The 15,662-nt window shown below is 43.6% G+C and overlaps 1 protein-coding gene across 1 annotated transcript; it reads left to right on the top strand.

Annotated features, from left to right (window-relative positions):
- The first annotated feature begins 2,454 nt into the window (after nt 1-2,454).
- On the top strand, nt 2,455-4,400 carry LOC101847789 (solute carrier family 22 member 15-like). Its single transcript, XM_005090935.3, has one exon. The coding sequence runs from the start codon at nt 2,455-2,457 to the stop codon at nt 4,213-4,215; it is 1,761 nt and encodes a 586-aa protein (XP_005090992.1). The 3' UTR covers nt 4,216-4,400.
- The last annotated feature ends 11,262 nt before the right edge of the window (nt 4,401-15,662 follow it).

Genomic DNA, 15,662 nt, shown 5'->3' with positions numbered 1-15,662 from the left:
TTATCACCCGGTACTCATCTGGTACATTAAAAGAAAATCGATGCTAACAAAAAAATTCGTCACAAATTTTAGCTGCCTGGCTGAACAATGGTACGTTGTATTGTGACGATAGACGCTACAAGTTGTCTACAGTAGGTTGTACGAAACGGAAGTCTTTTTGTCCTCTTGTGTGTTAGCTGCACATAATGTACAGACTTCAACATAAGTTAAGGACCACTTTGACAGACAACCCTGATTTTTTTATCTGACAAAAAAAAAAGACAGCAAGGAATGTTTCAATTTTTCAAACTCTGAAACTGTTGATGGGTTACCAATGCGTACTGCAATGCTTCCCGAAGGGGCAAAACCATCACATGCTGCACTGAAATCCTCAGGGAGTTTAACCAAATTTGCTATTTTTTATCGACTTGTGTGCAACACCACGGACATTCCTCAGTTAAAATTTCTGGTGCTCGTCATAAACGGACGTATGGTCTTGAACTGTGCTCACTTTGGTGGCAATGTAAACCGCCGTTTGCCCAAAATCCAGTATCGCATCAACGTGCCACCAAGACGAACGCTGAGAGACTTTGATCGTGCCAGAGCTATGGCATGGCTGCAGGATGGAGTTGGAGCCCGAGAAGTTGCCAGAAGGCTTGCAGTGTTAGACTCTGTCATTGTCCGCCTGAGGCAGCGCCATCAAGCCGCTGGATCAGTCCAAGAACGCCCACGAGCAGGTCGATCCAAGAAGACCCCCAGAGTGTTTGCAAGTGGTCCTTAATTTTTGTTGAAGTCTGTATTTAGCGGGAATCTATAATAATAGTATGCTACAAGTATGGTTTAGACTCACTCACTGAAGGAATTATCACCAGGGCCTGATTATAGGCGACTGTGGTGTAGTGGTTACGTACTTCGCAGTCGCACACATGAGACTTGAATTCGATTGTCCGAGTTGGAAGAATTTTTATTTAGTATATTGGTCTTCCCGATTGGCCCAGACAGGCAGGGTGGATGCCTGTCTCCTAAATTATCTAAATTGTGTTGATTGGAAAGTGGGGGGGGGGGGGATTAAACACCTATTAAAAAGTGTTGTGACGCGTCAGGCACACAAAACCGTTCATAACGCATATTTAGCAGACAAGTTATAGCGTATTCATGGGATTTGGGTATGGCCAACACGGGGAAAAATAATCTACCCAGTGAGTGGTCATGACTAAAGTTCCGGCATCTGCATCACAAAATAAGCCTGTAAACTTCTAAATCTTCAATCGACTCAATTTAGGTTCTTCAGAAAGCTGGTGCTTGTACTCTGCTTGTCCTTTCTAACTCAAGCTGGGTGGGATGTAGGATCTGAACTGAAAGACAAAGATGTCCGAAAACATAATTTAATTTTCGAGTACATTAATCAACTCCCGTCTTCTGCGTGAAACATCAGAAAGCCTTACCATTACAGCACAAATGCCAGTTTTTCTTATCGTGAATGATTCTCTCAATTTAAGGGGGCTCTCATGGTCTAAAGGGTACAGTGTTCGCCTGTCATTCAATAGGTCCCGAGTTTGAATCCGGACAGCGACGGAAAATTTTCTTCGCTAAAATGTTCTCCTGTCACCTCCATTTCTGCTCTCTAACAATGTTCTGTCGCCTGCTCTTGTCTCCATTTTCTGCCCCCTCCTCTCGGCTCCTGACTCTTTCTACAGCCGTTCTAGTGCTACTCCTTGGCTACTTTTTACTGCTTCCTTTCAGCCACTACTCTGATCTTTGGGTAGATAAGATCAAACACTTAGTATTCTCAGATAAGGGCAAAAAAAAAAATCAAAGAGACCCTGAGTGCACTTGCGCATGCTAAAAACCCTTGGTGGTCCAAAAATCGATAAGGGTAGCTTCGGGGGCCATACAGACAAAATTCAAATTAATTTCTACCATATTAAAAACGTTTAATGAGTCCTGCGCCCTCATATATTATGACCATATTATGCAGTTGCGCTCGCCTTAAAACACTTACTAAAACAAAATCTCCCAATTTAGCTCATTACAAATTAAGCACCTGCCAGCTGTGAGTGCCCTGTTCCGTGAATGATAGATAGGTCCTACACACCATAATACACATGATAAGAAATAGTTTCACGAATAAGAAATTAGTGCTGAAATCAAGAGAAACGCCCACAAGCCCATCCATAAGTAATGCTTAAAATGTGGCAAACGTTTCTGTACCGTACCACGAGTGGTCTCATTGGCCATAACAGAAGCCAGAAGTCGTCATAAAAGTGCCAACTATTAGACGTGGTACTACTAGGGAGTAACTTATAAAGACAAGTAGAAGAGATAAGGACGATAAATGTTTGGTGGAGAAAAAGGAGCAGACCACATCAGAACACTCGCCCGCCCACTTAATTAACACGTCTGATGTCTGTTGCGGTAATAATACATTTTAATAACATAGATCTATACTTTCAAACAGGTTTAAGTGCTGTGAAAATGCAGTCTTTTGATCTAAATCTGATACTATCTATTGTGACAGAGGTTCGAACCCTTGACGAGTTGGTGGTCATCTCGGGAGGCTGCGGTGTGTTCCAGTTGATGTTGGTCGTGTGCACCTACACCTCGCAGATCTGCGCAGTCTGGGGAATGCTTTTCATGATCTTTGGGAACTACCACGGAGCTTGGCGCTGTGAGTCGGCCCTCGTTGACCCCAGCTACGCCACAAGCAGAGGACAACTGGACACCACCACAGCTTTATCTGGTAACATCACAACCCCTCCGTCTGATACGATAGACTCCGGAGCTACTTTCCTGTCCAACATGAGTGGAGTTTCCAGTCTTAAAGATATCCCAGCTAGTGTTCTTTGGAATGTATCGGATATGGCCACGTCTGTGATTAGAGGGTCTAACGAGTCAGTTTTTGTGCGACGTTGTCCAGGGGAGGGGGAGTCATGCCGAAAGATTGTGTACGAGGACTCTTCTGCAACCGCTGTCACCCAGTGGAACCTCATCTGTGATCAGTCCTGGGTCCAGTCCTTCATCATATCAATACAGATGACGGGTGTTCTCCTCGGCTCCTACGTCAGTGGTTTCCTGGGTGACCGCTGTGGGCGTCGAGTCAGTCTCTACGGCAGTATCTGTCTGCACGCTGTCTTCAACTTCCTCATTGTCTTCTCGGATTCTTGGCGCGTGTTCCTCGCCCTCCGTTTCTTGATCGGTTTTTGTATCGGTGGCGTCCTGACGTCATACTTCCTGTACCCCATGGAATTTGTCTCCTCCTGGTGGCGCGCCGTTCTCGGAGCCCTTCCCGTGTGGAATATCGGGGCCGCCACTTTCTCCGTCATGGTGTACCTCCTGCAGGACTGGCGACACATCCATCTCTGCACCGCTTTGCTCTCTCTCCTCTACTTCCTCCCTGTGTTTTGGGTGCCTGAGAGCCTTCGTTGGTTGGCAATTCACGGACACACTGACAAGGCAAAGCGCTTGGTGGTTAGAATCGCTCGAACAAATGGTCGGCCCTCACCCCCGATGTCGGTTCTGGCGATGGTGTCCACGGAGGAGGTTCGCAGGGCTGCCAACAACCGGTTCTCTTACACTCTCATGGATCTATTCGTCGATCCGGTTCTCCGGAAAGTGTCTCTGGTCATGGGCTTTGTGTGGGCGTGTCTGGCTCTTGTTTACTACTCGCTAAGCTTTGGCATCAAGGCTCTCTCCGGGGACTTTTACGTCAACTTTCTTCTCTTCTCGGTTGCCGAGGTACCAGGCATGCTGTTTGTCGCCCCGGCCTCCAATAAGTTGGGTCGTCGAGTGGCCAGCGTGCTGTACTTCCTCCTTATCGGCAGTGCCTGTATCGCCGTGGTCTTCGTTTCTTTCCTCGCCCCCGAGGAGGTCAGAGGCCAAGCCATCACCATCTTAGCTATGGTGGCCAAAGTGCACATCCAGGCGGTGTGGATGATCGTGACCTTGTTCTGCTCCGAGCTCTATCCTACCGTTGTCCGAAACCAGAGCAGTGGCTTTCTCAACGCATGCGCGCGGCTGGGCGGTATTGCGGCTCCCTACCTGATACCAGGAAGCGAGGAGACGCTGTACATCTCCTTCCTTGTCATGGGCATCTCGTGTCTGCTCTGTGGCCTCATGCTGCTGACTCTCAAAGAGACAAAAGGAAACCCATTAGATGACGTCATCAAAACCAGGCACAAGTTGTCGGTCATAGCGGAAGAAACAGAGGAAGATTTGTCGGACGACGGTCAGCTGTGAGATAGAAAAAGTTTGTTAGCTAACTGCCAGCTGTGAAACAGATGAAGTTTCGTTAGTTGATTGCCAAGTAACTATGAAACAGATGAAGTTTTGTTAGCTGACTGTCAACTGAGACACCCGGAGTTTTGTTAAGTGACACCACTGGTCTGATTGCCAACTGTAAGGAAACTTTGCTTGCTGATTGTCAGAAGTGAGATAGTAAGAATATAATAGGAATACACACAAGCTGATTGCCTGTCTTAAGTTAGAGGGAGGTTTGTCAAGTAATTGCCAGCTATGAGACAGAGAAATGTTTGCTAGCTGACTGACAGCTGTGAGACAGAGGAATGTTTGCTAGCTGACTGACAGCTGTGAGACAGAGGAATGCTTGTAACAGATTGCCAGATACGAGACAGAAGGGCGTTTGGTGGATGACTGCCAGATATGAGACAGAGGAACGTTTGTTGGATGACTGCCAGCTGTGAAAGTGAAGAAAATGTGTAAGACAACAATTTGCTAACAGAAGGACTGACAAACATATTATGTTCGTTTAGAACCAATTGTGAGGCAGAGAAGCGTTTTTCAGCTGACAATCAGGACTTGTTGTAAATTGTCAAAGCTTGACAGCCTGAAATTCGTTGTCTTATGCTTGCATAGAATGCTGAAAAATAGGTTGATGCCAGTAAAAGTGATGCCTGTGCAGCGCTCCACAAAATAAGTGTGTAGAACCCCCCCCCCCCCCCCCACACACACACACCTTTCTGAGCAAGATTAATTAAGAAAAAAACCCCGAAGAAAACCAAAGCAGGTGTGCCCTTTAATCACCCTCTTTCCTACAGTCCTTTGTTGAGCACATTTCTTTGTTGCACTCATTTCTTTTTAGCCCTCACTTATGTTCAGTTCTGTATTGTACCCAGTTCTTTGTCTAAGTTTTTCTTTGTTGCACACATAATCTAGTTTATTATTGCACACTACCGAACTGTTTCTTCCGTTCATTGTTGGACTTATTTCTTTCTTTCGTCAAAGATAGTACAAGACAAGATGGGCCACTTCTCTCTTTGAGCCAATTAAAAAAGTGTCCTCAAAATTTGGTGGCGCCCTCTTCACAAAAGCGCACTCTTTGCGAACAGAGTTACCCTACTTGAGTTTTAAAAAATCAAAGTGAAACTAGCAAGTTTTGGGATAAATTTCGGAAGAACGCTTTTTAAAAATGGTTACGCTGACAAAAACCTCTTCCGGAGGAAAAGGAGATGGTTTTCTTCGTTTAATTTGACTTTAGAATGAAGGGCGAGAGGTCATTAAAATATAAAAAAAACTAAAACTCCCCACTGAACGTACCCGAACTGCTGATGAACAGCAGTCGATCTGCGCACGCAAGGAGGTGCTATTCCTATTCTTCTTCTGGAAAAACGAAAGAGAGCTTCAAAACAGACTGCAGCGCCATCTGAAGCAAAGAGCATACTTCCTGCGGACACTTTTTAGGCTGAGTGGCCCATCTTGTCTTGTACTATCTTTGCTTTCGTGCTTTGTCTCACTCAGTGCTTTAGTGTGCTTAATTTTTCTAAGCACTCAGCTTTTTCTTTTTCTTTAAGCGACCAGTGCTTATTTATGCATGTATGGTATATAGTGCTATATAAATGCTGCCTATTCATCATCTTCAACTTCAAGTGCTAGATATGCGACAGACATCGGCGATCATGGCTCTCAATTAATTCCTTTGCTCGGATGCTCTAAAAAAGCTATATTACCCAGATCTTTCCCTGTCACCCATCTGTTTAGGTACTCCAAGTAGGTCACTGGGCCTACCCCTGTCTCGCTTGCCTTCAATTTTGCCAGTGACAGATAGATTTCCAAGGTAACCTTTGTTAGTTTGTATCTATTTAGGTGTTCCAAGAACTGCATTTGGCAGTCTATTATGATTATAGTTATTGTTAATGTTATCATTACTATTATTACGGTTACCATTATTATTATTATTAATATTATTATTACTATTATTATTATTATTATTATTATTATTATCATCATCATTATTTGTTCCTTTCAGTTGTTTTTTTTATAGTTCATCATGCCACTCCGTTATTTTTTTTATTGCATTTCCACGCGTTGGGGAGAAGCACTGCACCCCCATGCTGTCATGGTCAAATGCTCTTTCAGAATGTTAGTCACTCGCCTGGGTGTCTTGACGGCCTTTATTATGTCAGTTAACATCCGAAAAAACGAAGCTTCAAGTCAAACCTGTATCAGAAATGTTGTGGTACGATACTACGCAAAAATTGCAAGATCAATCAGTCAGTGTGCCCTCCCTTCCCCCTCCCCTGGACATACACACACTCGAAAACACACACACACACACACACACACACACACACACACACACGCACACACACACACACACACACACACACACACGCACACACACACGTATTCACACACAGCAAACACACACACCGCTACCAAAGAAAAATTAATTTTTTAAAAAGCCCAACACACAATCCCAAAGAATAAACAGGCAAAAACCGTAAAAATCAGTCTCGTTGCCCCGATATCCATCATCCATCCTCCACCCTCCGCACGGCCACACATACACCCACCCACACACATACACAGAGAGAGAGAGAGAGAGAGAGAGAGAGAGAGAGAGAGAGAGAGAGAGAGAGGGAGAGAATTCAGACACCTGAACGTTTTGTCTCTCATGGCCGACTGTTTTATTGCAAGGGCAATGAAAAATTAAATGTGCGAAATTGTATACCATGATAAAAGCCCCTTTCAACCCTGTAAGGTTTTAGAAGGCAGAGCCTCCAAATTTAACATCCTTCAATAGAACCAAATTAATGGTGGAGAGCCTTAAAACCTCCCCGAATAAACCCAAGCTCACAACGCCTCGATGTGTTTTGGGGCTAAAAGTTCCGTAGTTCAGCGTGATAAAAACGGAACTAATATTACGTCCCCCCAGACCAAAGATGCAAGTTTCTCATCTGAAAACATCCTACGGTGCAGTACTACAGTGGATTGTCTTTGTATTCACAACAGTCAACTGCTATTGTGTGAAGAGACTTTGTTATATATACTCGTCTGACAATAAATTTACATCCCATACCACACTGCTACGACGTAGTACAGTTATTTATCGTTGCTCAATATAATGTGTTGTTTCTGTCTGTCCTACTTTCGTCCAGCAGTAAATTATGATCCCTATTGTGGCGATGTAGATCTACTTCTCTTTACCCTAAGGAAGAAACAAACAAACGAACAAGCAAACAAACGTTTAGTCAAATTCCTCACTTTCTGAAACATTTCGACTCTCTCTACCTTTCCATTTCGTGTTTAATTTTACTTCTGACACAAAATGGCACTGCAAACTCCTACATGGGACCTTACACGTTGATTATCATTGGTGCCACACCATACATGGCGTAGTGTGTGCGACCAGACATTATGGGAAAGGGGGGGGGGGGGGCTCTCGTGGGCAAGGGGTCACGGTGTTCGCCTGTCATTAAGTAGGTCCCGGATTCGAATCCGTATAGCGACGGAAAAAATTCTTATCTAAACTGTTCTACTTTCACCTCCTTTCCTGGTATCCAAAAATGTTCTGTCGCCTGCTTTCGTCTCCACTTTCTGCCCCCACCCCCTCACCTCCTTTGCCACCTCCTTCGGGCTCCTAACTCTTTCTGCAGCCTTTCTTTTGCTACTCCTAGGCTCCTTCGTGCTGCTGTCTTTCAGCAAAACACCCCTGGTCGTATGGTAGATAAAATCTAACCCTTTTCGGATAAGGGTGAAAAATCTCGGAGGTCCCATGTGAAATTTGTGTACGTTAAAGATCGCTTGGTGGTCCAAAATCGATAAGAGTAGGATTATGCCGCCACCCGGCCAAATTCTAAATTAATTCCTACCAAACTAAAACTAAAACTGCTTAATGTGTCCCGTGCGCTCATATTACATGTATTGTGACCCAGTTACGAGCGCCGTAAAACATGTACCCCCCCCCCCCAAAAAAAAAAAAGAAAGAAAAATAAAGGACATCATAGTGCATAACCTTGTGACATAATAATGCTAGATCGTGCACTCTGACATACATTTGATACACTATTTTCTAGCCGAATACATTGTACAATGTATAAAGAATTAAAGAAACAGCTTATTTTGTCGGTTTAGTATAATCAGAGAGCTTAGAATTACCGGTATATTCATAGAGTTAGATGTACCTCCTTTTTAAACCAAAAGTGCCAATTGTGTACATCTTTTTTTTCTATGATGAGTATAGATCCGATGGAAACGTCAAAGGGACGTAACCATAGTGATAGCTCTTCTTTCAGAGACGGCGTAACTACTTCCCTTTATTATTACATGACGATGATGATGATGCCAAGATTGTCTTTTAATATTTATCAACAAGTTCCTTGGGTTATGTCACAAAGAGTAGGCAATTGGTATTAAGCTTCTGTGTATTCAAATGGACAAATCCCATATAACTAATAACAAATTTGTTTATTTCTAATTTTATTATTTTTCAAACTTAGGCTCCACAACTCTGTATAGATCTAATGCCCTTTGAGGGCACAGAAGTAGAAGTACAGCCATTGCAGTTTACATTGAGGCGTTGGTACTGCTAACTGTGGGCAATTGAGGAAGATACCGGGGTGATAGTTGTTGTAGGTTTTTATAATCCCTTTTTGTAGAGGAGGAGTGAGGGTGACGGGCCGGGAATAGGTAATGGATCGAGGTCGGGAGTAAGTGGGGGGGGGGGGGGGGGGGCGGTTAGGAATGGAAGGGTTGATGGAGAGGGAATGAGGGGTGGGGTTTGGGGGGGGTGAAGGGTGTGGTGAAGGGAATGGAAGGGGGAGAGGGTGAGGGAGAGGGAGTGAGGAGGAGACGGGTTGTGAGGAGTCCGGGTGAGTTTAGTTCCTGCAAGAGTAACGTCTACAGTTAATTATATTTATAGAAAAATTAAGAGCGACAGTCTCTGCTGCAGCGGCTACATTTGACTGAACACTGCGGTTCGCGCGGGGGTGGGCGTTTGAGATGAGAATTTTTACTCATTAACCTGCGTACGTCAGAAGTCGACATTGCAGAGATGTTGTTTTCCTCCTCGTAGGCTGCAGCTAAACGTCTGGTCTCCAAGATAAGAGGTGCTATATGTTGCGTCCTCCCAAATAAATGGCTACACATTAATCTCGAGGGCCTTCGTGTCTCTGGAGACACATCTTTAAATTTAAACATTAGTTGGAGCGACCTTTTCCCAGTCTCCAGCAGCCCATACAGGATGTAGTTAAGGATTTATGTTCTTTCATCTTGCACCATGGGATCGTGGTTTAGCCAGCGAGGTCGGCGTTGTCTGAACATCATCATGTGTAGTGTGGCAGCACGTTCGTGAGGACGTTGTTTTTTGTCACGTGGTCTGACCATTCAATTATCTTATCATCTGACCATTCACTTAAATCTCATCATGTGACAAATCAATTCGATGCCTGAAATCATCCTAACCTAAATCTAATTAGTTTCTCATAATATTGAAGGAATTGAGCCTGTCTGGGGTAGACCTACTACATGTATCAAGTTCAATCTTTGCTTCCATACGAATAAAGGGCGTGGAGGACCCGAGTCGGTAGACGGTCACTACCATAGACGCCTGCTTTTAAAAAAAATTTCCCGTTGGTTTAAGGGAAGGCACTGGTCTTCAAAATACATGTACGAAGTTTGGGTGAAAATAAAATTGCCGATTTTCCAACTGTTTACATTTTCGAGTACTTGAATACAACCATAAAAAAAGAAGAAGATGGAGAATCTGGGACATGTTCTAAGAATGCCGAAGACACGATTGCTCTGTCAGACACGGTATTGGAAACCAACTGGAAGACGAAAACGAGGATGACCAACTGGAAGCTATAGCTGCACGATAAGGGTCGGGGCAATCACCCATGGCTTTGATTTAGTTTGATTTGCCGAAATTGGAGGACGTGGCCAGGGACAAACAAGCATGGCGTCGACTGCTCTCCGGCTTATATAGGCCTACCTGACGGTCTAGGGGGATAGTCAGTAAGTAAGAATATCCTAGGAACCGAAACTCCCTGATCTCCATTTGGAAATATTTGTAAAATCAATTTTAGGGGCATTACTTTCAGGGTAGGCCTACCTTCCTCAGAGTAAGGCCCCTTTTTCCATCAAATTAGCCCCAAAATAGAGAGAGACAGAGAGAGAGAGGGGGAGAGTGAGTGAGTGAGTGAGAGAGAGAGAGAGAGAGAGAGAGAGAGAGAGAGAGAGAGAGAGAGAGAGAGAGAGAGAGAGAGAGAGAGAGAGAGAGAGAGAGAGGGGGTGGGTAATATACGAAAGGGGTTTAGTTGAATAAAATCCACGTATTTATAAACTTTAAAATGTAAAACTGAGCTTCAACTTCAAGATATTGATTGCTGCCACTGAAATAAATATGGATAGATAATGACTTGATAATTTGATAGGCAATGAGCAAAAAATATCTCTACTGTATACTAGAATACAAATCAAAAGTGAGAAACAACCATCCCTTAGCTCCCCCTCCCCCCTTGTTCATCACCCGAAGACCTGTTTTTCACACACACACACACACACACACACACACACACACACACATACACACACACACACACACACACACATACACACACACGCACACACCAAAGTCTCGGCGTGCACTCGCTATGTAAAAATAAGGAAACCTACGTGCTGTCAATTCTGTGGTAAATTAGAAAGGCGCTCAATTTGCTGCTGCATAAAAGATACAAGAGCTTGATTCCCAAGTCGGGAGCAACTTTTATCGAGTATTTCTGTCTTTCTGCTGAGATGTTGTCATGTATCCATCTCAGCTCGGGTTGGCCCTAACAGGCAGGATCAAAAGCCCACCTCCGAAATGATCTAAATTATGTTGAAGAGTTATTCGATGGCATTGCTGTTTACAAATTAGATGGCTTTCTTGATCAACAATCGACGTTGTCGATTTACTTCGGATTTACTCAACCAAAGTTTGCCTTTAGCAAACTGAGAAATTGATGGACAAATTACATCTCAGATAGATCTCTACATTCTTTCTTGTTGGGGCCTTATGGTAAAACGACACTTAATCATGGCATAATACTGTTGTACCAGGTGCACGTATATATATATATATATGGAAAACAGCAAATTATGGAAAAAAATTACAACTCAATGGGATTCTATAAAAATCGAAATGTTCTACTTTTTATTTCATGACAATGAAAGGTGAGATGATGTCGCCCCAAACATTCCCCTGTATAATATATTGCACTTTCCCATTGTTCATCACTGAGATTCAGGTTCCTCCACTCTGTATGCTTTCTTCGATGTCATTTGATCCTGCAAGTCATCACCTGAGAATACAACAAAAGCATTCTGTTGGGGACCTGGGTGTAGGAAGTGACTGGGAATACAAAATGCAGCATGACGTGGAGTTTTAAAGTATATTCAGGCAATAATTGGCAATTAAAGGAATTCATCTAGTCAGAATCACATTGTTTTGTGTGTGACTGCAAAGTACATGTACCAAACTTTTACACCACTGACGTGGGAATTCCACGAAGTGCAGAGACAATATTTGTTTTAGTGAAGAGCGTTACAAAGCGATTTGTGCTGCAGAAAATGCCAATACATCAGAAATTCAGTCGTTCCGTTTGTTTCATAGATGCCTAGAGCAATGTAAATTAGAATTTAAAAGAATAAATTCTTAAGATTGTTCAAATATATTCTCTTCATACGCTCATAACTATGATGACAAAAAATGTTATCATAGTTATGCACAGAATAAATTTTTACTCTTATTTCATACATGTATAACCCGACCCCTGAGACGCTCGCGGCCGCGCAGTGAAGCACCAGCAATGGCCTTACTACACCAAGGAGTTTAGAACTACATGTACTGTAAACTCCTTGCCTTACACCCGCTCTGGGTGAAGCCTCGATCAGGAGGACTTCGGTGCTTGCACGCGCGACTGGTGGCGTCCCACACACCATACATAAGTGCAATGCCTCCCTCAAGTAACCACATGTCCTTGTCATAGAGATAGGCCTAGAGAGGAAGAAAACTCTCGGCTCTGAATACATGTTATATCCCCAACTCGAAAAAGACACTTTCAAAAAACAGATCGTACAGCAGAATCATATTATCATAATTATTCTGTCGGGCAGTCGGGGCTAGATTTATAGAAGAACTCCACTGAAACAAAGACCGTGATGTTTCAATAGCCCTATCTCGCGTTCGCGCGAGACTTCGGGGCTTCCCTGTGCTGGAGCGTGACGGCCCGTGATACGAGCGTAAAGTAAGCAAACGTTTCAGCGCTCTTGAGTTGAACGCGTGCAATTTGTCTGCGGGCAGGGAGAGAGAGAGAGAGAGAGAGAGAGAGAGAGAGAGAGAGAGATAGATAGATAGATAGATAGATAGATAGATAGATAGATAGATAGAGAGAGAGAGCGAGAGAGAGAGCGAGAGAGAGAGAATGGGGGGGGGGAAAAGGGGGGGGGAGAAGGGGGAGGGGAGAAAGGGAAAGAGAGGGAGAGAAACTGAATTGGGGGGGTGGGGAGAGAAAGAAGGAGAACGAGAGAAAGAGAGAGAGAGAGAGGGGGGGGGGGTTATTATAATAAGAATTATTGTTTCCTGTCATTTCCTATCTGCGTAAGTTTTCAGGTTGACCCGGTGCTATACAGTCATTATTGTAAACATATAATATAACCATAGTCCCATCTTCCAAATCCCACCTTCTGTTCCCCATCTCTCACCTCTTCCCATGTAGGCCATATCCCAAATTTAATTTTGTAAGCACGCTTTGTTTTTTTTTTTCATCTCATGGGGTGGAACGCCTGAAGCAGGCCAAAATATTAAATAATTTTTATACATCACTGTCGCCAATGTCCAAATCATATGTGCTGTTCAAGCACAACTTTTCAGCAGCTTGATTTAATAATACTGTTTTTGGTTTTTTTTAGAATCAAGGTTTGGTCTCCATGAGATTTTTTAAATGTAATCTCTTTGGAAGCGAGTTTATTTTTACTTTCCCTAACTTACAATTCATCCAGCATGACTACAGGGATATATAATATTATTATGATGTCCATTTGGTCAGAGAATTGCAGTTAGAATCAAACTTTCATGTAAGCAGTGGCGGTGGGTGAACCTAGATTTGGGTGGGGCTTAGGTTTCTTCCACTTCTTTACCACTAAAAAGCAAGCAATAAGAACAACACAGTGATGATTTTTCTATACTCACGGCGAGCCACGGCATTTTGAGAACCATTCAAACGAGAAGAGTCACCTTTGTCTGCCATCTCTTTGTTCAACGTTAAATTCTTCTGGATGGTGGGGACGAAGCCGTTTCACCTCCAAATTTCTCTAATTAGTTTTTATTTTATGAAAAAGTTGCCTCAAAAGTAGTTTGATGTAATTAATAACTGTTAAATCTCAGCGGCACAAACACACAGCACTCCAAACACACACCGTCTATGAGGTGGATTGGGTCGTGTTGTTGCAGAAAATAGAACGCGCCTAACAAAGGGGGAAAGTGTGTCGTCAACTTTCACCCCATTGTCAGGGCTGGGAGAGCGTGAGCCCTCTGTGCAGTGTTATTTTTTTCAAGTCTTCTACCTTTTAACAAGAGGGGTTTCATTAAGGAGAGACCGTGGGAACGGGCTGGTTGATTGCTGAGCCCTAAAGACATTTGATTGGCTGTTAGGTTACTATAGTTGTAAGCGGAGACAACAGTGATTGGATAAACGAGCAAGCCGCCAAGTTGATCACTCTGTGTTCATTGCGGTGGATCAGAACAGTTTCAACTGCTTATTTCGTTATTTTCATTTGCCTTGGGATAGACGTGGGGGTGAGGATGGGGGCTCAAGCCCGTGAGCCCTTCACTACCCACCGCCACTGCATGTAAGAAAGTAACAATCTGACAAGACTAATACATGTATGTCGAAAATGCTCCCCCTCGAGAGAAGTACATGTAATGTGACTCTCTTTACACAGCTCCAGTCGTCGTACTTCAGGGACCCAGATGATGGGGAAACAACTAGTTGTTGTTTGATATACATTGTAATTAATTAAGAAGAGACAAGGACATTTGAATCTGCAAGACACTGTTACAAAAGATCGCATCATCAAGTCGAAAAGAAATTGTAAAGCAAGACTGCATTGTGTCACCACAATACATTCACTTCTTTATAAGCTGGACAACGAAATTTACTCTTATACTTATAGCACGTAATGTCATTATTTGTCTGGTAATTCTGTAATTACATGTATTACCAACACACCATCCAGCACAACGTGCCTACATCAAAAAAAAATTCGACGGCAACAAAGCTAGAGGGCGACCGAGAAAGACCTGGATAGATGGAGTCAGGGAAACATTTACCACCCATGGCATCCCCCTAACCCAAGCTCTCCGGCTGGCGACAGAGAGACGTCTCTTTCTTCCCGCGACACCCAAAAGGGTATAAGCGGCGGATAAAAGTAAAAGTAATAGTAAATTCTGTAATTACTAAGATGTCCACCAGGGACAACGAGCTAGACTAACTACGACACCAGTTCGATCGGTGAACATATTGCTGCTTAAAATAAGAGGACCTGGCCATTCTGGAGTACCAGAGAATGAGACTGCAGACCAGTTATCAAAGACTGGAGCAAGCCTGCCCCAGACAGACACAGCCGCCTCTTTACAGACCTGCTGAGGGATCATCCAAGCCAAAAGAAGAGACGAGTGGCTAAACCGATGGGCCAACACAGAAACAGGAAGATCTCTCTTCGGGTACATGGACAAACCCAACCCCAAAGTCCTGCGAATCTGTTATGTAGAGCCGATCAGACTTTGATCTTCAGAGCCCGAACAGGACACGCACATAAACAAAATTAACCCTATGTGGGAACCCCATTGCAGACATTGTGACTACCACCAGGAGACCGTTGAACATCTTCACTGCCCAAATCTGGCAGGTCTTCGCCGCAGGCTCCTACACACACCTACAGACTTACAAAGTCTGCTCTACTCTGGCGTTGACCAGATGACAAGGACGTGTGGTTACTTGAGGGAGGCATTGCGCTGCCAAGGGCGAAATGCTCGCAGCTAAAGGGATTTGAAAACAACAACATCTAAAGTAGAGTATAACATGGATAGCTCAAACTCGTCGGGACCGGCCTCGGTAGTTCGAGAGATACGCGAACAGTGTTATGGCATCGGCTATGTCAGAGAATCAAGAGAAGCAATAAGATTGCTACTTTAGTCCCAAAACAATGATGAACACCGCTTTCGAGTTCGATCAGTTTTATGAGCCTACTGTTAGTACTGTTACCAAGACAGTTTAATTGCGCGGGTCAGTGTGTTAATCTACACCAATCGAATGGTGCCTTTTCAAAATTTTCAAAACATAAAAACAATTTGACAGGATAAGCATATATTATCAGGGTTGGTGATTTTTTTGATTTTTTAAATTTAA

This window comes from Aplysia californica, unplaced genomic scaffold (genome assembly GCF_000002075.1).
Source record: "Aplysia californica isolate F4 #8 unplaced genomic scaffold, AplCal3.0 scaffold00023, whole genome shotgun sequence".
In the NCBI taxonomy this organism is placed as follows: domain Eukaryota; kingdom Metazoa; phylum Mollusca; class Gastropoda; order Aplysiida; family Aplysiidae; genus Aplysia; species Aplysia californica.
Note: the sequence above shows the minus strand (reverse complement) of the source record. Positions and strands in the feature narration are given on the sequence as shown.